General features: G+C 45.2%; 2 protein-coding genes across 3 annotated transcripts in view; one reads left to right on the plus strand and one right to left on the minus strand.

The window, feature by feature from the left end:
• The window catches only part of pleca (plectin a), a 132,186-nt gene that overhangs the window by 19,204 nt on the left and 88,594 nt on the right, over positions 1-24,388 (minus strand). Inside the window, exons 8-30 of one of the 2 annotated variants that reach the window (XM_072370791.1) lie at positions 22,789-22,955; positions 13,009-13,124; positions 12,748-12,854; positions 10,942-11,061; positions 10,753-10,848; positions 10,543-10,670; positions 9,943-10,036; positions 8,343-8,497; positions 6,927-7,263; positions 5,003-5,080; positions 4,711-4,872; positions 4,524-4,628; positions 4,357-4,452; positions 4,127-4,252; positions 3,685-3,837; positions 3,446-3,600; positions 3,241-3,367; positions 1,706-1,889; positions 1,540-1,560; positions 923-1,080; positions 673-851; positions 456-594; positions 23-379 (exon numbers count right to left, since the gene is read on the minus strand). In XM_072370791.1, coding sequence (XP_072226892.1) covers positions 23-379; positions 456-594; positions 673-851; positions 923-1,080; positions 1,540-1,560; positions 1,706-1,889; positions 3,241-3,367; positions 3,446-3,600; positions 3,685-3,837; positions 4,127-4,252; positions 4,357-4,452; positions 4,524-4,628; positions 4,711-4,872; positions 5,003-5,080; positions 6,927-7,263; positions 8,343-8,497; positions 9,943-10,036; positions 10,543-10,670; positions 10,753-10,848; positions 10,942-11,061; positions 12,748-12,854; positions 13,009-13,124; positions 22,789-22,955 — 3,360 coding nt within the window. The remainder of the gene's footprint in view (positions 1-22; positions 380-455; positions 595-672; positions 852-922; positions 1,081-1,539; positions 1,561-1,705; positions 1,890-3,240; positions 3,368-3,445; positions 3,601-3,684; positions 3,838-4,126; positions 4,253-4,356; positions 4,453-4,523; positions 4,629-4,710; positions 4,873-5,002; positions 5,081-6,926; positions 7,264-8,342; positions 8,498-9,942; positions 10,037-10,542; positions 10,671-10,752; positions 10,849-10,941; positions 11,062-12,747; positions 12,855-13,008; positions 13,125-22,788; positions 22,956-24,388) is intronic. The other variant, XM_072370792.1, reaches the window with a different exon arrangement.
• LOC140275350 (tripartite motif-containing protein 16-like) lies at positions 18,178-20,523 on the plus strand. The gene has a single exon (XM_072370794.1). It carries the CDS (start codon positions 18,184-18,186, stop codon positions 19,852-19,854), a length of 1,671 nt encoding a protein of 556 aa, XP_072226895.1. The 5' UTR covers positions 18,178-18,183; the 3' UTR covers positions 19,855-20,523.

Here is a 24,388-nt window from a genome sequence, read left to right on the forward strand (position 1 = left end):
CTTTTTACGCCCGTTACTTCACCTTCTCCTCGGCCAGCTGCTCCCTCAGAGCCCTGCTGTCGCCGATCGGCACGGCTTGGATCTTCTCCTGCCTCTGCCGCGCTTCTTCCAGCCAGCGGATCAGCCACTCGTACCGTTCGTGGTACAGCTTCATCTTGCGGCCGAGCAGGTCGAGCTCCCGCTGCCTCAGCTCGATCTGAGCGAACACGGCCTGCCAGCGCTCCAGCAGACCGCTGACCAGCTGCCGGTGATGCTCCAGCTCAGCATCGCGCTCGCTGTGGATCCTCGCCATCTTGTCGTTGATGGATGTCGCCCTCTTCAGCTCGTCCTGCAGCCGGTCAAATATCGCCTGATCGGCCTCTGCTTCAGCTCGCATCGACTGTCAGACAAAAGAGAGTAAAAACAGTCAAAATGAGGACTGACTGCAGGGAAAGAATGGCTCGTGAGGCACAAACCTTCAGCTGACTGCGCCGCTCCTCCACCTCCTTCTCGTCGGCTGGCACTTTGGTGACGTCACGCAGACGGCTCTCATACTTCTTCAGCGAGTCTTCTGCTTCTTTGGTGTTTCTGATCACGACTTCTATGGTCTTCAGCCTGAAAAGCAACAGGTTTACAGTTCAGACGAGGCCCAGCTGAGGAGCAGCGGGCTGCCAGAGGATCACAAAGTCTCACTTGTCCAAATAAACGGAGGAGAGGCCGTGAACGTGCTCCATCTTCTTCAGAGTGAGGTCCAGCTCGGAGCGCAGCATCGGGGCGGAGCTGGACTGCTGAGGGGACGCCAGAACCTCCTCCGTCTTCTCAGCTATGGAGCTCAGGTCTTTCTTCAGGCCCTCCAGCTCCGACTGGACTTTCTGTTGCACAGAAACAGGAGGATGAGTGTTGGAGAGGCTTTCCCTGAGCTTTCTTTCTAAGTTCTCGTTACCGTTTGCTCCGCGGTCTTCAGGGCGCAGGCTTTCAGCGGCTCCTTGTCCACCGGCTGGCGGAGGCGCGTCACGGTCCGGGTCTCGCAGCCCTCCAGCCTCAGGCGCAGGTCTTTGATCTTCGTCAGGTAGGTCTTACACACCGACTCGTCTTGCTCTCCTGGTTGGACCAAAAACATGTTGAAGCACATTTTGTCTTTAAAGCAAATGAAATTAAGCAGTTTTTTTTCGCTTTGCAGCCTCTGAACGTCACGGCTTTAAGAATCAAACAACTGCACAAATATGTTAAATCAGTCTGAAATCATTTGTTTTGTGGTTTAACTGCAGCTGCAGCCCCCAAAAGTCCAAACTGAAACCATTTGGGAGCATTGATCCGTTGCTTGTGAACACCAAAATCAGCTTCTTCATGCTTAAATGTTAATTCATCAATTAATTGATCTGTTCATTCACTGAAAAACACTGGGAATCAGCTGCCATGAAGCATGCACAAAGACAGGAATATGACGATAAGTGATGTTAGGGTGAACACAGTGAGGATGATTGTGTGAAAGTGTGACATTCAGCCCTCCAAAAGCCATTCCAAAGCTCCCACTGCACATCGGCCACTTTAACGCCTTACCTGCACTGGGAGGCACGGAGCCTGCAACGTGAATCCAACAGTCAAGTCACGCTCAAACTCACACGATGGAATGACAAAATGTGTGTTTTCCAACAGAAACTGTGAAGAAAACCGGTGTGGAACCATGTTTCAGGCCCATTTGGTGAAGGAAGTGGTGCAAACGGACCTTGCTCTGCAGAGCTGACCATGGTGTGGTAGTGCTGGTTGGCCCGGTTGTAGTTGGACTCCACCTGCATGCGGTCCTCCGCCCCGAACGTCAGCGAGTCCTGGCTGTCTCTCAGGAAGTCCTGGTAGTGCTGCTCCAGGTTCCTCAGCGCCAGGCGGTACTCCTCCACCCTCAGAGTCTTAAACTGCACAAGGAACAGGAAGATGTAGGAAACACAAACCCGAAAAGAATCGGATTAAGTAAAATCAGCATCTTTCTTGCTATAAATTGGGCGATTAAAAAAAAAAACATTTTCTGTTTATTTGTGACTTTTTCTCAACGTTTGGGCTTTAAATATTCTGGAGTAATCGAAATGTTTGGATTTCTCCATCAGCTGCATCGGTGACTTCCAACATCTGCAAACCTCGATAAAACAATTCAAATGTTTTTTATTTGTTTTTATAAAAAACTAATGTTTTCTATAAAATATAAAAGAAAAAAATCAGCATCTTTCTTACTATAATTTTGGCGATTTAAAAAAAAAAAAAAAAAAAAAAAAAAGCATTTTCTGTTTATTTGTGCAGTCGATTGATTTAGTTTGGGCCGCCCCTCCCTCTCTGCATGTGTTTCCATGGCAACGCGACACAAAAAACTTTAAAATTTGAGAGCAAACTGTCCATCAACGTGGATATATTTTGATTCTACATCTTATTTTTGTTGGCATTAGTCGTATAATGTATGAAATACAAACCCGAAAAGAATCGGATGAAGTAAAAGCTGCTCGAACTCATGACAGATTTCAGTCAGAAACTACATCCAAGTGCACCTTCCCTGCATCGAGTTAAACAGGAAACAGATCAGGTAGTTCCGACCAAGCAATCTGATTGGTCGAGAGGAAATTTAGATTCATGACTCATCACCGAAAATATTACTCCGCCAAGGTCCCGTTTATAGAATTTATAACAATATTACAAAGTTGGAGACTTTTTTGCAACGTTTGGGCTTTAAATATTCCAACATCTGCAGATAAAACAATTCAAATCTTTTTTATTTTTTTTTGGACGCGGTGAGAATATTTTTAATAAAATATAAAAGAAAAAAATCTGCATCTTTCTTGCTACAAATTGGGCGATTAAAATAAATAAATAAGCAATTTCTGTTTATTTGTGACTTTTTTGCAACGTTTGGGCTTTAAATATTCCAACATCTGCAAACCTCGATAAAACAATTAAAATCTTTTTTATTTGTTTTTATAAAAAACATTTGTTTTTTATAAAATATAAAAGAAAAAAAATCAGCATCTTTCTTACTATAATTTTGGCGATTAAAAAAAAAAAGCATTTTCTGTTTATTTGTGCAGTCGGCCTATTGATTTAGTTTGGGCCGCCCCTCCCTCTCTGCATGTGTTTCCATGGCAACGCGACACAAAAAACTTTAAAATTTGAGAGCAAACTGTCCATCAACGTGGATATATTTTGATTCTACATCTTATTTTTGTTGGCATTAGTCGTATAATCGCATTATTGCTCAACTGAACCCTGCCGCTATGTGGTTACCATGGTGACGTTCCAGGTGTTGATGATGTGGATGTCTCTCATCAGGTACTGCCAGGACAGGAGGCTCTTCAGGTCCACAAACATGGTCTGCCACGTGGTCTGCAGCCTCTGCAGGTTTCCATCCAGCCTGAGGAAGGGCGGAGGAGGTTAGTCCCACTTCCTGCCTCTCGGTCCGTGTTTCTGTCTCCGACCCGGTTAATCTTACCCGGCAACGCTGTTCACAGCGTCCTTATTGGTGGGTGGAACCAGGAAGCAGATGGACGGCACAGACGACTCGCTGCCTCTGTCGTTGAGGACCCTCCACTTGTAGGGCTGCGAGTTGTTCAGCAGAGCGCACTCGTCTCCTTTGTGGACCGTGATCTGGACGGAGACGAGGACAGATGCTCGTTTCTAAACCGGTTTCACGCAGGATTCAGTTAGAACGTGTGAAGAAACAGCGTCTACCTCCATCTGTTTGAAGTCGCAGACAGCCTGGATGGGCTGCTTCCCCTTTATCGGACTGGCAGGGTTGCGTGGTTTCAGCTGGACGATGGTCTTGGCTCTGCGCTTCAGGCCTTCCAGGTGAGTTTTGAACTCGGTCAGCTGCTCTTTCTCATCCTGTGATGAACACACAGCGTAGAGAAAAGCCCTGAGAGGAAGAACAAACCAGCAGAGGTCTCCTTTGTGGACCAGTCCAGGTAAATAAGCACCGGACCGGTCCCAGGAGTCACCAGCTCCACTCTCCAGTCACTGTTTTCACAGCATTTCCACTACCGTGGATCTAATCCTGACTGGAAACCAGGTTTTTAAGCTCTGAACTGAGCTTTTTTCTGCCACAGATTTAGATGAAACTGGCTTTCTGATGGTGGAAAAGCCCCCCCACAAGGACTCAAAACAGTAAACTCACAGCGGCGTCCTGCAGCAGGTCTTCCAGCCGGGTGACTGTGACTGAGCGGTCGCACGTGTACTTCCTCTTCATCGTCTCCTGCACCTTCTTCAGCTTCTCATCCGCCTCCTTCACGTCCGCGAAAAACTAGAAGAAGAAGAAAATGTGAGCCTCCGACACACAGCTCCACTGAGGAGGATAAATGTGGATAAATGGCCGCGTTAACCGGCCTGTTTTGCAGGGATAAGCACCTGATAGTAGCTGGTGTTTTCTTTCAGGTGGGTTTCGATGCAGCAGCACAGCTGGAGGATCCAACTCCACTGAGTCTGCAGGGCTGCAGTGAAGGCCTGAAGAGGGGGTTCTGATGGTTAGAAACACATTTCCACAGCATAAAGTCCTGCAGACTGTAGGGTCTCACCTCTATCGTCTTCCTGGCTGGGTGTCCGTCTCTCAGCAGCTTGTCTCCGGTGGCTTGGACGCTGTTCATTTTCTTCTCCCTGAGCTCCAACTCTCTCATCAAACCCTGCAGCACAGAAGCAGCATCAGAATCAGAATCAGAATCAAACCACCGTCCTCAGAGCTGCAAGGCTGCAGCTCCCACATACCGAGTAGTTCTCCTTCTTGGATGCCATGTTGGGGTTCTTGTCGCTCCAGTCGTAGTTGACCTCCTCCTCTTCTTTCTCGTTCAGCCACATCAGCTCTTTGGTTGCGGCGCTGACGAAGGTGTGAAGCTCCACTAAGTAGCGCAGACGGGCCTTTGAGGCATTCTGCAACCACACAGGTGACAAATTATTACTTTCTCGGTTTATTTAGGGGCTCAAATTCAAGAATGAATCACTGGAGTCAAGAATCAGCCATGTTGCATCTGCCTGGAAGCTTGTTTTTTCCGTTTCTTACCAGAAGCTTTCCGTACTGCAGCTCCAGTTTTCCCAGATATTCGCGGTACGCGGCTTTACTGACGGGTGAGATCTGACTCTGGAGCAGGAACACACATCAGAAACAGGACGATCAGGCAGCTGTTCACTGATAAATCTGCTCAAAAGAGGCTTCGTAGCTTGATTCTGATAAGTTCTGATTCAGTTTGAGGTCCAACATAAACAGTAAAGCAACAGAAAAATGAGGAAATCATCACTTAGATGATTAGAAATGTCTCATTATGCACAGAAAACAGATTGTTTTGATGAAGAAATAGCATCAGTTCATATTATGTTCATGTTTCTGTATTTATCAGACGCTTTTATCCAAAGTGACTTACAAATGAAGATATAACAGCTTTATAAAAAGCTAACAATAAGCTACATAGAAGGAACCCAGGAGTCCGACTCTGTCAGAGGGGACAGAGTAGAGATAGGGTGCAGGCATAGAAGGAAGTGCAGAAAGACTTTATTATTCACCTTTTAGCAGTTATTTGGTTTATTTCAGTGCAGATGTTGTCACAAAGGTGCATCATCAACCACATCATTGTGAAATGTTGGTTGACGAATCCATTTTTAGACTAAATGTGACCTTTTCTTGTAGAATTTTGGCTAATTTTCGGGTCCTACTTGCACCGAGGATTTTCTTTTGGGTGCCAGGATTCTCAATATTGACCTTAAAGTCAGAGTAAAACTGAAATAACTGCAGAACAATGTGTTATGAACTATTCGGTCAAGCATAGAGTTTATATTTCTGTATTCATCAGACGCTTTTATCCAAAGCGACTTACAGATGAAGATATAACAGCTTTATAAAAAGCTAACAATAAGCTACATAGAAGGAACCCAGGAGTCCGACTCTGTCAGAGGGGACAGAGTAGAGATAGGGTGCAGGCATAGAAGGAAGTGCAGAAAGATAAAGTGCAGAGATAGAGGGGGTAGGGAAGTACAAGGTAAGTGCTGGGATAGGAGATGCTCTCTGAAGAGCTGGGTTTTCAGGAGCTTCTTGAAGATAGACAGGGACGCCCCTGTTCTGGTAGCGCTCGGTAGGTCATTCCACCATCGTGGGACGACACATGAACAGAGTTTGGATTGTCTTAGGCGTGGTGTAGGAGCTGCTAGACGACAATCCTGGGACCAACGGAGGGACCCAGTTGGGACAGAAGCCTTTGCAAGAGCATTCAAGGAGATGGAGCCGTTCCATTAAGCTCTTTGTAGCTAACATCAGGGACTTGGATCTGATGCGGGCGGCTAAGGGCAGCCAGAGGAGCTCAATGAACAGAGGGAGGACGTGTTCTTTTAGGCTGATCCAAGACCAGACGCACCGCCGCGCTCTGGACCATCTGCAGAGGTTTCACAGGCTGGAGACCAGTTAGGAGACCAGTTAGGAGACCAGTTAGGAAACCAGTTAGGAGACCAGTTAGGAGACCAGTTAGGAGACCAGTTAGGAGACCAGTTAGGAAACCAGTTAGGAAACCAGTTAGGAGAGCAGTTAGGAGACCAGTTAGGAAACCAGTTAGGAGACCAGTTAGGAAACCAGTTAGGAGACCAGTTAGGAAACCAGTTAGGAAACCAGTTAGGAAACCAGTTAGGAGAGCAGTTAGGAGAGCAGTTAGGAAACCAGTTAGGAGACCAGTTAGGAGACCAGTTAGGAGACCAGTTAGGAAACCAGTTAGGAGACCAGTTAGGAGACCAGTTAGGAGACCAGTTAGGAAACCAGTTAGGAAACCAGTTAGGAGACCAGTTAGGAAACCAGTTAGGAGAGCAGTTAGGAGACCAGACAGAAGCCTTTGCAAGAGCATTCAAGTAGATGGAGCCGTTCCATTAAGCTCTTTGTAGCTAACATCAGGGACTTAATTAAAAGAGGAGGTGTGGGCGCTCTGCTCCATCTGAAGTGTTCCACATACCTCATCGGCCTTGGCTCGCTCGATCTTGGAGCGGAACTCCTCCACAGACTGGTGCAGGCCTCGGTGGCTGCCCAGCTGGGACTCCACGTTGGGCAGGTCGGAGCCCCACTCCCCCTCATCCACCCGCCGCTGGTTCTCCTCCACCCAGCCCAGCAGGTCGTGCACGTAGCGCAAGGTGACCTCGTCCAGCTCGGGCCGCACCCTGGCGGAGGACTGCTGCAGGACCTGGACGCTGTGGAGCTGGGTCATGGGGATCTGCGTGGTGCTCACGCCCGACTTCAGCCGCAGGTTGTACTCACTGCGGAGGTTTACCAGCCTCTCGTGGAGACGGTACACTCTGCAGGTGGAAACAAATGGGATGAATGGTAGTTCTGGGACGAAACAATAAGCAAATTTAATGGGTTCTCTTCATCAACGTCCATTAAAATCATTATTCTTACACACAGAAAGCAACAATCACAAACTTCTTCTGTCTTTCGAGGAAGAATTCTTCATAAAATACAGACTTCTTCCGTCTTTCGTGGAAGAATTCTTCATAAAATACAGACTTCTTCCGTCTTTCGTGGAAGAATTCTTCATAAAATACAGACTTCTTCCGTCTTTCGTGGAAGAATTCTTCATAAAATACAGACTTCTTCTGTCTTTCGTGGAAGAATTCTTCATAAAATACAGACTTCTTCCGTCTTTCGTGGAAGAATTCTTCATAAAATACAGACTTCTTCTGTCTTTCGAGGAAGAATTCTTCATAAAATACAGACTTCTTCCGTCTTTCGTGGAAGAATTCTTCATAAAATACAGACTTCTTCCGTCTTTCGAGGAAGAATTCTTCATAAAATCAGACTTCTTCCGTCTTTCGAGGAAGAATTCTTCATAAAATACAGACTTCTTCTGTCTTTCGAGGAAGAATTCTTCATAAAATACAGACTTCTTCCGTCTTTCGTGGAAGAATTCTTCATAAAATACAGACTTCTTCTGTCTTTCGAGGAAGAATTCTTCATAAAATACAGACTTCTTCTGTCTTTCGAGGAAGAATTCTTCATAAAATACAGACTTCTTCTGTCTTTCGAGGAAGAATTCTTCATAAAATACAGACTTCTTCTGTCTTTCGAGGAAGAATTCTTCATAAAATACAGACTTCTTCCGTCTTTCGAGGAAGAATTCTTCATAAAATACAGACTTCTTCCGTCTTTCGTGGAAGAATTCTTCATAAAATACAGACTTCTTCTGTCTTTCGAGGAAGAATTCTTCATAAAATACAGACTTCTTCCGTCTTTCGTGGAAGAATTCTTCATAAAATACAGACTTCTTCTGTCTTTCGTGGAAGAATTCTTCATAAAATACAGACTTCTTCTGTCTTTCAAGGAAGAATTCTTCATAAAATACAGAATTTTGTAAGTTCTGTGAATATTTCCGCACCTCCGATACATTTGTTCAGCTTGGAGGTGGCGTCCATCTTTGAGCAGCTGAACATCGTTGAAGAGGAAGCGAATCATTCCTTCTGCTTTTTCCAGGTCTGCCTCTACCTCCGCTGTGTGCTGAGCGGGTTTCCCAGCGTTCATCATCCTCACGTCCTGTGATGCACACACAAAGATGAAGTTAAACGTATCTAAATATGCTCAAACCTTTCCCGGCAGGTCAAACCGGCTGTTATTCTGTCTGTATCAGACAGTCTCATTAACGAGGCCCGTTTAGCTTGTTCGTCGGGATTTGTTCCTGATTCTTCAAACTGAGAGTCTCAGACTGTCATAAATCCTTTAAAAAAAGGTCAGAATGGCCCTTTAATGTTCTTATGTTGCAGACTGCTGCAGCATCAACTGTAAAAAACACTCCCACAACTCCTGGTGCTGCTTTTTAACACCCAGAGGTGCAGGAACGCTGACCCTCCGGGTCTCAGAAACAGAAATCCAACCTGGAACGAGCTGCGTGAGCTGAATTACATCTCCCTCAGAGGAGGTTGGAGGCAGCTGAAAGTCTTGTTTATTTGCAGTTTTAAAAGGCTGGTTTTGGTTATAGAAACAAAGGATAACTTATTTTCCTTGATATATATTTAATAACAACATATTTTTCACAATTCTGTTCGTTTCAAAGTAAGAACTTATACTGCTGTGTTTCTTTTTGCTCCTTTCATCAGACATTTTCACTGGATCTGTGCTTTTTATCGTCATAATGTGCCTTTTCCAGCAGAATCACCCGTTTTGCTTCAGAACTTTCCTAACTGAGGAGCTAACTGTTCTCGGGAATTAATTCTTTAGCATAAGATGCACGAGAGGAATTCTGTCCCACAACTCCTGGTGCTGCTTTTTAACACCAGCATCTCTGCTGCTGGCCCAGAGGTGCATGAACGCACCGGGTCTCAGAAACAGAAATCCAACCTGGAACGAGCTGCGCGGGCGCACAGCGTGCACGTGACTCACCAGCACGAATAGCCTGTCTTTTAATCGAGTGAAAGATAAAGCGTCAGTGTGTCTGGGAGTCCTTGAGAACATTAGTCATAGAAAATAAAAGCCGCTTTCCCTTTCGGATCACGGCTAAATGAGCATGTTGGAGTTAATTTGCTTCACTCAGAGTCCCACAGTGTGTCCAGAGACTGATTATGAATGATAATTGCATATCAAACTCTCTGTTAAATGACCTCTGCAGCATATTTACATTCCCACGTTGCACTCAGACTGTCATAAATCCTTTAAAAAGAGGTCAGAATGGCCCTTTAATGTTCTTATGTTGCAGCATCAGCTGTAAAAACCCTCTCCGAGCAGCCCAGTCTGCTCTGATTGGTCAAAATGGCGAACTGCAAGTCAGCTGCTCACTTTCTGTTTGAATTGTGCCACACGAGCTATTAAACAAGCATCATCCAGATTCCTTACATGATGATGTCATGCAGTTGATAATAAAAAGCCTACAAATGAGTCTAAGTCAGTTTGGAGTGGATGTTTGAGCTCTGCGGACGTTTTCTTTGCACAGAAAGCCGTGATAAACGGGATAACTTGACTTTTAAAAGTAAATCTTTGAGCCTCACCGACTGCAGCAGAGTCTCCACCTGGTTGAGCTGCTCCTCACACACTCCTGACTCCATCTGGACTTTACTGACGATCCTCTGAAGTCGCTCCAGCCTGCAGGAGGAAGGGAGGAAGGGAGGGGTCAGAGGTCAAAGAGCACTTCAAACAAACCACCTGCTCAGCTGGTGAACAGCTGGGAAACGTGTGAAAACCTTCCCACTCACTCCGTCCTGGAGCGGAACAGATACTGATATCCCTGATGCATGAACGCCATGATGCGGCTCCTTCTAAAGCCTCCGTCCTCACAGACGATACAACTTTCTCCAGCTCTGGAATAAGACAAGTCCCCGGCTACGCCCTGCCCAGCATGTGATTAACAGCGTGCTGGGGGACTATCAGGGGACCGTATTTTTCTGAAGCCTGTTGCCATGGTGTCATGTGTTTCCCTCGATGCAGTTTTTATTTCCAACCCCACAAAGCAAACTCCATTTTAATGCTGCTACCAATGCGGAGATGAGTCATTCTCGTGGTCAAACAGGAACAGTCTGAATGCTTTGTGGTTTTTTTTTAGCTTTAGCAACAGAGAGCATGTGATGAGGTTCGCTTTGTGTCCTAGTTACCGCTCAAACTCAGTCCTGAGGAGGCGCTCTCTCTCCAGGATGGCCACGTGCAGACGACCCCATTCCTTCTCCACGTCGAAGGGATGGTAACCAGGGGGCACTTTGACCTGCCCAGCCTGCACCGCACCCTGAAAGGTAAGAAGCGCTGAGTTAATCGGCGCATCGGTTGATCTAAGGCGTGCAGCTTGAACCATCTGCAGGGAAAGGCACCTCGAAGGACTTGAAGATGTGTTTGGAGCGGTTCTTGTCCGATTCCTTTGCAGGAAGCTCAGTTTCCTTGAACTTCAGAAACTGACGCCAAAGAACCTGCGGATGAAAACGAGAAGAAAGATTTAATTGTCAGCCTCTCCATCACCATCTGCCATGTTGTTTCCAGGCTGAAGATGAGATTCAGGTCACCTCGATCTCCTCGTAGCTGGTGGGAAACTTCCTCTCCTCGAAGACGAGGATGTGGTGCCGGATCCACTGCAGCAGCAGGGTCACCACCTCATAATACTCCTGCCAGCGCAGCTCCAGCTCCTGAAGCACATGTGCACAGATGCTAAAGTTTCCCACATCTGACATTTCAGTCCTGCTACAGCTCTAAAATCATCCTAATTTCTTTATAAGTTGTCATTTTAACAGAGACCCCATATCCCCAAAAGGTTAGGAGGTTTAGTAAAGTGCAATAAAAAGGTTAATCTGTAATTTAAACTTTTATTTAACATGGATTGATCATGCTGCTGGAGGGAAAAAAATAAAAAATTATACTTATACTACTTATATAATACTTATACTATAAGAATAATAAATTTCAACCTTTTTTTCTTGATTTCTTGACACCTTTTCTTTAAAATAGATAATAAAAAGAACAGAAAAGCTCACTATGAAAAATCTATCTAAAACACAAAGTTAGAGACTAACTGAAACATATGATAATTAATAATAATTCAATTAAAGAAAAAAGGAACTAGTTAAGTACAGTTTTTTACGTTTTTTTTATCATCTTTTCTAATGAAAAGGGCACCCAAGCCGTCAGGTGCTGCTTTTAGAAAGCAAAGGAAGGAGGAGGTGGAGGAAAAACTGGCCCAAATCAGAAGTATGTAAGACGACTCTGGCCTGGAGCGCCATATTACCCAGAGCCGGCCCTGCCTGAGGGCTCCAGCTCCTCCTGAGCCCATGTGGCTGTATGGATCATGGTGGCCTGAGGGCTCCCAGCTCCTCCTGAGCCCATGTGGCTGTATGGATCATGGTGGCCTGAGGGCTCCAGCTCCTCCTGAGCCCATGTGGCTGTATGGATCATGGTGGCCTGAGGGCTCCAGCTCCTCCTGAGCCCATGTGGCTGTATGGATCATGGTGGCCTGAGGGCTCCAGCTCCTCCTGAGCCCATGTGGCTGTATGGATCATGGTGGCCTGAGGGCTCCAGCTCCTCCTGAGCCCATGTGGCTGTATGGATCATGGTGGCCTGACGGTTTCTCCTGCAGTGCTGCCTGAGGGCTCCGAGCTCATCCAACAGGGCTTTCTGTCCTTGGCCTTTCCACACTGAGACTTCCCCAGACTCCCTGAATCTGTTACCAATATTCTGCTCTGTAGATGCTGAAAGACCAAAGTTCTTTCCAGTCTGACTCTGAGGAATATTTCCTGAACTTATTGATGATTCTCTGATGGAGTTTGGCCCAAAGCGGTGAGCCACGACCCATCCTTGTTGGAGAGGCTGAACCTTTGGTGGAAGCTGCTTTTATACCCAATCCTGACACCCTCACCTGTCAGCAGGTAACCTGCTGCTTGGAGAAGCTCCAGAAGCTGTTGCTGTAGATTCTATAAACTTTCTGTCTTTCTTTGGCTCCAGAACAGCTTTTACTGAGTGATGCTGCAGCAGATTTTTAGAAAACCTTCAGATTTTCTTCCAAATGAGGTCTGTAAAACATGTTCATGCTTCAGTTGCAAACATCTGTTTTTCCAGCCAGATTCAAAAGGTCCTGCTCACAATAACCCTCAGGATCGAGCAAAATAATGTGCTTCGACCCTCAGGCGCCAAGAAATCTCCTGCAAACAGACGTCTGACCTACTTAACATGGCTTCAAACCAAATAAAGACCAAGTTAAAGAACAAGCTGTGTACTTGTGAGAAGTAAAAAGCCCCCCCTTCATGCTGCTGTGTTGGGGAACTTTAAACATCACCGTCATAGAGACTGATCCAGTCTGAAGAAGGAGGAGAGGGACTCACGTTGGCTCTGACGCCGTCCTGGACGTCTGGGACTCTTGGCATGGCGTCGTACAGAGAGGAGACGTATGTGATGATGGACTTCTCATCTGGATGAGGCACGTCCACATCTGCAGAGAGACGAGAGGAAGGAAAGCTGTCAGCGGCACAGCTGGGCAACAGAAAAGGAGGTTTGACAAGGAAAATACTGGCACAAAACCATCAGTTAATCCCTGACTTTTCTGGAGAAATCTCAGCTGAGAGAGAGGCTGCGATTCTGCTCACCTTCGGGGTCCAGCAGTCTGGTGACGCCCAGCTCTCTCTCTGCCACGCTGAAGGCCTGCTCCAGGTTCTCCTGGTTGGTCTGCCTGTACACCTGCCCCATGTCGATCAGAGTGGGCCTGTGGGCAGCACAGACAGAGGAGGCGTTGCACGGTTACTACGGTGAAATGTCGACGATAGACCATATCTCTGTGTTTAACATACTGATCTGACTACTTTTCCCCCCTGTTTTCTTGATAAAATCAATTAGGATAATGAAAAAAGACCAAGATCTCATCTATAAGCGACTCGTTTGGTCTGAACAACAAGAGATTTACAGTTAATGTCGCGCATGATGGAGAAAAGCAGGAAAACGTCACGTTTAAAGGCTGGAAAGAATTATCACGTTTTCATCCAATTCTGCAGGTTAAAGAATGCGTCTTCGTGTCGCTGGAGGCTGCTTAATCACGAGCAAAATGGATTTCCTGACAAGAGGCAAGCAGATACAAGACTTGCTATTTTTGGAGGATTAAACTCTCAGATCGGATCATTCAGAAGTGGAACCCGTCGGTGCTTTCTGACAGGAGCGGAGTGCAGCCCAACAACATGCAGGAACAAGCATCCCATAACTCTCAGATGGCTCAAAGAAAACATCTGTCTCATGCCCAGAAAAACCAAAGATTTATTTAAGGAAACGCAGTAAATTCCTCAGTTAGGAGAGCTTTCTGGGGCGCCACATTTGAAGGGTTCGTACACTTGCGCGCCTCTCTGGGAGTAGCGGTCCTGTTGCGGTTCCTTCCCCGCGCAGCAGGACGTCCCGTCTCTGCCGAGGTGGATGAAGCTCTGGGACCCGAGGCTGGAGGCGGCCCCCAGGCTGCGGGAGCTCAGGTCCGAGTCGCAGGAGCTCTGCTTTGGGACGTCCTCGCACGTCATGATGACCCGGTCCTCCAGGTCGCTGACGGAGCCCGCCGCGCTGCTGGAGGCGCTGTTCAGACGCCTCTTTGAGTAGAACTTTCTCTTCAGCTTGTGCATTGTAGTAACTTTCAAACCTTTAGAGTGTAAACTTTGGAAATGTGTTGAAAGTAGTAGTAACCAGTAGTAACTCCCGCTGGAAGTAAACTCCCATCATCCATTTCCTCGCAGCGGTCCGCCGTGCGTCCTTCTCTTCCTGCGCCCTGAAAGAATCTGTGGCAGAGCCGTCAGCGCACCAGCGTTTTGCTCCGACCTGCCAAGCCTCCAGTGAACACACCTCCGGGGTAAACTTCTTCCCACATTAGAGCGATGCATTCATTCTGTAAAAGACAACTCCCACTGCGAAGAGAACGATGCCAGCTCAGCCTTGAGCTCGTTTCTGTGCAGCCACAGACTGAGAGCCACTCAAAATGAGTGCTTCTCCCGGGGTTTAACGGGCAGCTGCTAAAGGCTGGTTTCCTTACAGGGGAGGGCAGCAGTGGGAGGCTCCTAACTTGGTTACCGACTCTGAAAGACTGACTGAAGCTGCTTTCAGTGTAATTGCAGTTGGTTTATCTTTACTTTGATCCCACAGGGAATGTTTGGAGAACTTAACCTGATGGATGGCAGGTTACGTTCTTAGACGCTGAAACGCCTCATTTGTAGGCTTTTTATTACCAACTGCATGACATCATCATGTAAGGAATCTGGATGATGCTTGTTTAATAGCTCGTGTGGCACAATTCGAACAGAAAGTGAGCAGCTGACTTGCAGTTCGCCATTTTGACCAATCAGAGCAGACTGGGCTGCTCGGAGAGGGTTTTTTACAGCTGATGCTGCAACATAAGAACATTAAAGGGCCATTCTGACCTCTTTTTAAAGGATTTATGACAGTCTGAGTGCAACATGGGAATGTAAATATGCTGCAGAGGTCATTTAACAGAGAGTTTGATATGCAATTATCATTCATAATCAGTCTCTGAACACACTGTGGGACTCTGAGTGAAGCAAATTAACTCCAACATGCTCATTTAGCCGTGATCCTAAAGGGAAAGCGGCTTTTATTTTCTATGACTAATGTTCTCAAGGACTCCCAGACACACTGACGCTTTATCTTTCACTCGATTAAAAGACAGGCTATTCGTGCTGGTGAGTCACGTGCACGCTGTGCGCCCGCGCAGCTCGTTCCAGGTTGGATTTCTGTTTCTTACAGTCGTGTTTCTGAGACCCGGAGGGTCAGCGTTCCTGCACCTCTGGGTGTTAAAAAGCAGCACCAGGAGTTGTGGGACAGAATTCCTCTCGTGCATCTTATGCTAAAGATTTAATTCCCGAGAACAGTTAGCTCCTCAGTTAGGAAAGTTCTGAAGCAAAACGGGTGATTCTGCTGGAAAAGGCACATTATGACGATAAAAAGCACAGATCCAGTGAAAATGTCTGATGAAAGGAGCAAAAAGAAACACAGCAGTATAAGTTCTTACTTTGATACGAACAGAACTGTGAAAAATATGTTGTTATTGAATATATATCAAGGAAAATAAGTTATCCTTTTTTTCTATAACCAAAACCAGCCTTTTAAAACTGCAAATAAACAAGACTTTCAGCTGCCTCCAACCTCCTCTGAGGGAGATGTAAAAACAGCTGAATTCTCTGCTCAGACGCCGTCTTTAAGCTGCTTTAACGGTGATTCTGTGGTTATAAAAATCAGGATTTTATTAGAGCAGAGCGACAGTCTGGAAACGCTTTAAGTGAGTCTTAATGGGCTGATTTTCAGTCCCAGTTTCTGACAAAACAACATGTGAATGAGAGCAGCTTTATGGGGAATTCAGCTGGATTAATAAACACTTTGCTGTTTTTCCTGAAAGATGCAGAAAGATGGAAGTTTGGAGCCTGAACAGAGCAGCTGGGACCAGCCGGGTGTTTCCATGCAGGAGGGATAATAACCACATTATCTGTGTGTGAGTCCAGATCGGAGAAGCTTGAGTTTGGGTGTTTCTGCTCAGTCAAACATGTTCACGTGCATCTCAAAAGTCTGGTTTTGCTTGTTTTCTGGTGTCATCTATGCATGTTCTAGGCTGCAGCCAAGTTAGAGCAGAACTGCAAGGCTGCAGGCAACAGGAAGACGCTGTTGGGGCGTGAGGGAAACCTGAGAAATGCTCGGTGGTTTAAGGGATGCAGATGGGATGAAGGCTTTGGATAAATGCAAACCGTGCAGTGGAGAAAGGAGACTTAACCTGGGCATGAATCGAACTATGATCTGAGACATGTAAACGGGAATGTGAGCAGAATATTCTAAGAACTACTCTTGGAAACATCACAATTGGAATATTTACAGGCCAAAGTCGGTCTGTGGAAACATTTTTGGCTTCAGAGAAGTTGATTTGCAGACAGTGAGTGCAACACAAGTAAATTCTTTGATCGTTTAAGCCTTCAAAGCCGCTTCGAACAAAGATCTGACTGTCATGGCTTCAGCCTGGAATGATGAAGAATAATATGAATGCAGGACTGTGGTGGTGAGGATTAAACTCCTGAATCCTTTTAAGAGGAGCCGTGCTAACCTGCTTCTGTGTTTGCTGTGATAAAACTAAAAATAAATGTCATTAAAGCTGCAGAACGGCTCAGAATCAAAAGCCTTTTTTTAGCTTTTCTCACCACCCTTATCTTCAATTGCCTTAAATTCACAAAGATGTTTAAAAATTAGACATTTCTTTGATTCTGCATAATAAAAGTAGGAGCTTTTGAACAGAAACCATGTAAAAAATGACGGATTTATTAAGTCTGACGATGGAATTGACATTTCTCTTCATATATCTGAATGATTTACGATCCAAGTTGACGTTCCTGTTTCTGAACCCACTGCAATAAATAATGTAAAAAAGACAAAATGGCACAATGACGTGAAATATGCAAAAGGTCACAGAGAAGACCTTAAAATGTGGGTAAATTCCTGTCCTGCAGCAATAAAACATCCCAAGTCCGGGCAAGTTTGGTGGAGCAGAAAATGTGTCTGTAAACTTTAAAAAATACTTTGATTATCAGAAGCTTTGTGCCATTAAGTAAGAAAATAAGTTTTTACTTCCAAGAAACCTGACTTTCTTTAAGCTTTAAAGTGTCCTGATCAATAGTTCTGCAGCTTTCTGAAGCTCTTTCACAGTTTTTATTTGGATATTTTCTGCTTTTTCACTCATCTTCAGTCCTTGTTCCTGAGCATTTTCAGTGTTTTTTCTTTGTTCAGCCACTTAACTCTGACCTTTGAAGCATTCAGGCAGAAAAAAGGCTCCTAACTCAAGGGATGAACCAGTGTTGTGTCGACACAGAACAGACAACTTAGCAAAGAAGCCGTTTTAAACTGGATCTTTAGGCACTTTGTCACAAAGACACATCATTTGTTCCCATTTCTTTAGCTGCATCTATGAAAAACAGCAAAGAAAACACAGTTTGACAGACAGAAAATAGGATTTCTGCAGCAACAAGGTGATTCCCAAAGAGCTATTAGCTGAAAACTTGGCAGATCTCAGCATGGTGTGCAGTGTGTCCTTAAAACATTTGAGGAAACTGGACAAGTGGAGGACAAAAGAAGAAGTGTCAGGCCTAAAAAACTATCTCCAGCAGATGAACAGGAACTGAAAGTGATGTCCTTAAGAAAGAGGAAAAAATCCAGCTGTGACCTGACAGGACCTGAGAGATGCATCTGGACCTTCAGCTGATCCATCTACTGTTGGCCCAAGCCTCATCAGAAATGGTCTCCATGGAAGGGTGGCTGTCAAGAAGCCGTTCTTAAGGAAGGGAAACAGGGAGAAAAGGCTGAGCTGTGCCAAATGACACAAGAAGTGGACTGAAAATCAGTGGCAACAGGTCTTATGGAGGGATGAATCCTCCCCAGAGCCTGTAGAAGTGATCATTCTTCAGATAAAATGGTAAAAAATGATCCTCGAAGTGTAAAAAGTGAAGGAAACCAAACAGAGAATCAACATGCAGCAGAAATCTTTAAAGTCTGTTAATCATCTCAGAAAAGTTCATCAGTTCATTCTCTGAAATCAGATCCAAACACAATGAGCTGGACTTTGTGCTGTTTTTATGTCTTTATGGTGAATAAAACCACTCAGTTTTTATTACTTACTGCATATTATTTAAAGTTTCTCCTCCTCCTGGAAAGATTAGAGCCTGATGAGACAAGTTAAAGTCCAAAGTCTTTAAGGTGCAGCAGCTGTGAGGAACACAGACGAGTCAGTCGCTGATCTGAGAGGAGAAATGGCGCAGAAAGGAGCTCAGCTGGACAGAGAAAGGATCTCTTGTTCGATCTGTCTGGATCTGCTGAAGGATCCGGTGACTCTTCACTGTGGACACAGCTACTGCAGGAACTGTATTAAAGCCCACTGGGATGGAGAGGATCAGAAGGGAATCCACAGCTGCCCTCAGTGCAGGCAGACATTCACACCGAGGCCTGTCCTGGGGAAAAACACCATGTTAGCTGATTTAGTGGAGCAGCTGAAGAAGACTGGACTCCAAGCTGCTCCTGCTGATCACTGCTATGCTGGACCTGAAGATGTGGCCTGTGATGTCTGCTCTGGAAGAAAACTGAGAGCCATCAAGTCCTGTTTAACCTGCCCAGCCTCTTACTGTGAGAATCACCTTCAGCCTCATTATGATTCACCTCCATTAAGGAAACACAAGCTGGTGGAGCCCTCCAAGAACCTCCAGGAGAACATCTGCTCTCGTCACGATGAGGTGATGAAGATGTTCTGCCGCACTGATCAGAAGTCTATCTGTTTTCTCTGCTCTGTGGATGAACATAAAGGCCACGACACAGTGTCAGCTGCAGCAGAAAGGACTGAGAGGCAGAGAGAGCTGGAGGGGAGTCGGCAACAAATCCAGCAGAGAGTCCAGGACCGAGAGAAAGATGTGAAGCTGCTTCAGCAGCAGGTGGAGGCCATCAATCAGTCTGCTGATAAAACAGTGGAGCACAGTGAGAAGATCTTCACTGAGCTGATCCGTCTCCTCCAGAAAAGAAGCTCTGAGGTGAAGCAGCAGATCAGATCCCAGCAGGAAACTGAAGTGAGTCGAGTCAAAGAGCTTCAGGAGAAGCTGGAGCAGGAGATCACTGAGCTGAAGAGGAAAGATGCTGAGCTGCAGCAGCTCTCAGACACAGAGGATCACACCCAGTTTCTGCAGAACTGCCCCTCAGTGTCAGCACTCAGGGAGTCTACACCCTCATCCAGCATCAAGATCCGTCCTCTGAGGCACTTTGAGGCTGTGACAGCAGCTGTGTCAGAGCTCAGAGAGAAACTACAGGACATCCTGAGAGAGGAATGGACCAACATCTCACTGAGAGTCACTGAAGTGGATGTTTTACTGCCTCAAACAGAACCAGAGAGCAGAGCTGACTTCTTAAAATATTCACGTGAAATCACACTGGATCCAAACACAGCACACAGACAGCTGTTACTGTCAGAGGGGAACAGAAAAGTGACTTTAATGAAACAACTTCAGTCTTATTCTGCTCATCCAGACAGATTCACTGGATATTTTCAGGTCTTGAGCAGAGAGAGTCTGACTGGACGTTGTTACTGGGAGGTGAAGAGGGGAGGGAGAGGAGTTATTGTAGCAGTTGCCTACAAGAACATCAGCAGAGCAGGTGGGATTGAATGTGGATTTGGTTATAATGACAAATCTTGGGCATTACATTGTTTCCTAAACAGTTATTCATTTATGTACAACAAGATAAAAACCTTCATCTCAGGTCCTGTATCCTCCAGAGTCGGAGTGTACCTGGATCACAGAGCAGGTATTCTGTCCTTCTACAGCGTCTCTGGAACCATGACTCTGCTCCACAGAGTCCAGACCACATTCACTCAGCCGCTCTATGCTGGGATTAGGCCTTATTATTCTGGAGCCACAGCAGAGTTGTGTAAAGTGGATTAAAGGTATCCTGTCAGCTCTTTGCTGTGATGTCTCTGCGCTGCTGTTCTGCTGTTTATTTGCTGCTTTTTCCTGTGTTTGTGCAGCCATGGAGGATATCACTGCTAATGATGAGTTTTATTCACAGAAATGTTTCTCCACATGAAAATCTAAACTTCTCTGAGCTCTAAATGTTAGTTGGATGCTTGTGTTGATGTGTCTGTATGTTGTTGTTTCTCTTCCACTTCATGGAGCCCAACAGAGAGATCAGCAGACCTTCCTTTATCACAGACTCTGTTCACATCTCATCACTTTGTAAATGTAAAATTATTCTGGAGCTACACTGACTTTGATTTGCTTCAGAGATCAAATGTTGTTGCTGTTTTCTAACAGATGAGGAAGTCTGTTCTGAGGTGCTCAGAAACGGTCATTTCCAGGATCAGCAGGAATCAGGAGATCCTTCATCAGCTTTAATGTGAGAACCAGTGAAGATTTTCACAGCAAATACCGCTTTGAAGGAGTGAACAAAGTGTTTTCTTTTGTCTTCATTTCAGTGTTTGTGTGAAATCTGACGGAGAAAATGTCAAACTGATGTGAGGGTATAACTGAGGCAGTTTTCCTGTAACAGCACAAAGTTCAGAGTTCATGTTCAGAGCAGAAAATATTTGACTTTCTTCAATAAAACAGCTTCATCGCAGAGAAATGAGTCCAGTTTTCTTTGAATTTTTCTTTCCTGCGTCTCTCACTCAGAAAGATTTGATCCACATGCTTCAGATGATTAGTTTTTATTCTGTGAGCTCTGTTGTTCTGACGTTTCTTCTTTAACAGCGTAGAAACATTTTCTTCAGCCGATAAAAACAACACGAGAAGCGATGAGAACAAACAGCAGGAACACCACAAACTAACATGTTTAACATGAAGACAATAAAAGGCAGATGGAAGAACAAAAAGGACTCATTTCAGAGGATGAAGAGCTGAGTGGAGCGATAACAGCTGAGAATGAGACCGAGGGTCCGGTAAAATAGGAAATAAAACAAGAACAAACCTCCGATTATCTTTTCCTTCACCTTGAAAAAAACATAACGGGGTTAAAGTCAGATGGAGGAAAACTCAGCTGTGATGTGGGTCTGAAACTCCAGATGTTCAATAAAGATTCTGCAGATGCTTCATCTGATGGGAGTTTATCAGCGTTACATCAAGTCATATTTATCAGATTAGAGATAATAAAGAATATAATGTGCATAGAAAATATCTCTCATCAAAGCTGGCAGCTGAAAAAGGACAGAAACTATTTAAAAGGTAAATATAGTGATGTCACATCCTCCTGTCCTCAGATTTATGAATCACAGTTAGTCCGACTGCATGAAAATAATCTGTCAAAGCTGCAGCTGCAAGGAATTATGGGACAGAATGAGCTCCTTTCTCTCAGGAAGGACGGTCCGGTGTTTCCTAAAGGGAAAGAACAAACTATCTCCAGCAGATGAACAGGATCTGAAAGTGATGTCCTTAAGAAAGAGGAAAAAATCCAGCTGTGACCTGACAGGACCTGAGAGATGCATCTGGACCTTCAGCTGATCCATCTACTGTTGGCCCAAGCCTCATCAGAAATGGTCTCCATGGAAGGGTGGCTGTCAAGAAGCCGTTCTTAAGGAAGGGAAACAGGGAGAAAAGGCTGAGCTGTGCCAAATGACACAAGAAGTGGACTGAAAATCAGTGGCAACAGGTCTTATGGAGGGATGAATCCTCCCCAGAGCCCGGACCTCAACATTATTGAAGCAGTGTGGGATCATCTGACAGAGAACGGAACAAAAGGCAGCCCACATCCAAAGAAGAGCTTTGGGATGTCCTTCAAGAAGCCTGGAGAACTATTCCTGAAGACTCCTTAAAGAAATGACAGAAAGCTTGTCTCAGAGGGTTCAGGCTGTGTTGGAGAATAAAGGAGCTCAGACCAGAGATTCACTTTAAAGCTGCTGAGAACTGATAAAAAACTCTGTTTCTGCCTCAGATTCTGGGTTTATGTTCATGTTTTATCATGTTTCAGTGAATCTCTGCAGCTGCTTCCTGCTGTCCTGTAAATATAGAAACACTATCAGGGCAGGATCAGGACTTCAGCACATTATTGAACCCGATTCATCTCTGCAGCAGCAATTTCATCCTCAAAATCATTTAACAAAGTAAAGTTAGTGGCTGGCTGCAGACAGAAAGCAGCTGCATTTAGTTAACTGTAGCTAAACGACCCATTTTATGCCACTTTTCGCGGTTTAAACCAGACATTTTAGAACCTGGAGAACTATTCCTGAAGACTCCTTAAAGAAATGACAGAAAGCTTGTCTCAGAGGGTTCAGGCTGTGTTGGAGAATAAAGGAGCTCAGACCAGATATTCACTTTAAAGCTGCTGAGAACCGATAAAAACTCTGTTTCTGCCTCAGATTCTGGGTTTATATCCATGTTTTATCATGTTTCAGTGAATCTCTGCAGCTGCTTCCTGTTTTCCTGTAAATATAGAAACACTATCAGGGCAGGATCAGGACTTCAGCACATTATTGAACCCGATTCATCTCTGCAGCAGCAATTTCATCCTCAAAATCATTTAACAAAGTAAAGTTAGTGGCTGGCTGCAGACAGAAAGCAGCTGCATTTAGTTAACTGTAGCTAAAGACTTTTTAAACTACCCATTTTATGCCACTTTTCGCGGTTTAAACCAGACATTTTAGAACCTGGAGAACTATTCCTGAAGACTCCTTAAAGAAATGACAGAAAGCTTGTCTCAGAGGGTTCAGGCTGTGTTGGAGAATAAAGGAGCTCAGACCAGAGATTCACTTTAAAGCTGCTGAGAACTGATAAAAACTCTGTTTCTGCCTCAGATTCTGGGTTTACTTCCATGTTTCAGTGAATCTCTGCAGCTGCTTCCTGTTTTGCCTGAAATATATAAAGAAGCGAGGCGTGTGTGTGTCTCACCTGTGTTTGTGTATGATGGCATTGAAGAGCTTTCCGTCCCTCCAGCCGGTGGTGAAGTTGTCACAGCGCAGGCCCTGGTATCCCTCCACCATCCTCTGGGACCACAGCAGCAGCTTCTCTTTGGCCGTCATGTCGTCCGACTGACCGTTCACCTGAATGTCAGATATCTGGGGGGGGGGGGGGGACACATGCACGTTCCAGCTGTAGACATTACAGATTGTTTTGCTTTGTGCAGCTTATTCTCTCTTTTGGCAAATGAAATCAAAGCCAAGAAGAGGTAAAAAGGGTTTTCTCTGTTCGAAGGGCAGAGGAAAACTTTCCACTTTTCCTTCACATTTCTTCCAAATGAGTCACATTTCAAACCCCAAACAGCTCATTTTAGGGCACGTGACATCCGTAAAACTCACTGTTTTGGACAGAAACACAAACCCATGAAATGTCTAAGAGCAACCGATCGGAGAAAGTTCTGAAGTGAATGTTTCAGACGCCCGTCAGCGACAGCTGGACTGAGAGCAGAATCTCCACAGGAAAGTTTTACTGCAGCTGTGAGTCAAGTCGAAAAACTCCCACATGAATACGTTCATTTTCTCATCATAGAAAACTAAAGATGTTCATCCTGGTTACCTCTGGGGAGGTTTCAGCAGATGAAATCTGAAATCTGTCTGCTTTATTCAGGGTGAATCGCATGAATCCATCAGCCAGGAGCCTATAATCTGATGGATTAAATGGACCCGGAGCTTCACCCAAACTGATCTATTCTGGCTCCGAGGATAGTGTGCAGCCCGGATCATTTCACTGGTGTTTTGGGGGATTTGCTGGTGAGTCAGAGCAGGAGTAATAATTTCATTTTTTTTTTTGTTTTTGACAGGAAGGGTGGTGGAGGGAAAGAAGTGGGCAGCTCTGCCCAAAGTGACTCAGACACTGAGAGGAAACCTCCACCCTCTGCTCACGTAGCCCCGTTATTAAGACCTGGGACGCTCAAAGGAAATCTACCATTGTTAGACAGTATTTGCTGAATAATGGAGGACAGTTTGGATTTGTTTTGATTAAAAATAAAAGTTGTCATGTGACTGAGTGGATTTACAACCCAAAAAACACTGATTCCCACATTTACTTTGTCTTTTACTTCACTGCAGACACAATGATACGAAATGATGCATTTTGTCTTGTCAGCTTAATTTAATTTGTTAATAAATATCCTTTATTTTTATTTCAGACCTGCAACACATTCCAAATAAGTTGTAAAGGCTTTGTAATTAGGATTTGTTACCCACAAAATGCTGAGTCTGAGAAAGCAAATCATTGAACTTTGTGGAACTGAAGATTTGAAGGAATTCAAGGAGTCTGGAGGAGTTTCAGTGTAAAGGACGAGGGAGCAAGCCTAAGCTGGACCCCGTGACCTCTGACCCCTCAGACGCTGCATCAAGAACCGTCCTTCATCAGCAGCTGATAGAAGCACCTGGACAAGGGATTATTGTGGAAACCTTTGTCAAGCACTACAATACAGAGTTCCATCCACAAGCTTTACTGTGCAGGAAAGAAGCCTGATGTTAACCTCGTCCACTTCTCTGGGCTCGGAGGCGTCTGGGATGGACCGTCA

The sequence above is a fragment of the Leuresthes tenuis genome, unplaced genomic scaffold, assembly GCF_036924035.1.
Source record: "Leuresthes tenuis unplaced genomic scaffold, fLeuTen1.0.hap1 SCAF_18, whole genome shotgun sequence".
In the NCBI taxonomy this organism is placed as follows: Eukaryota; Metazoa; Chordata; class Actinopteri; order Atheriniformes; family Atherinopsidae; genus Leuresthes; species Leuresthes tenuis.

Bases quoted from the DNA above. Each gene is read 5' to 3' on its own strand.
- LOC140275350 (XM_072370794.1), top strand. From the start codon at position 18,184: ATGGCGCAGAAAGGAGCTCAGCTGGACAGAGAAAGGATCTCTTGTTCG.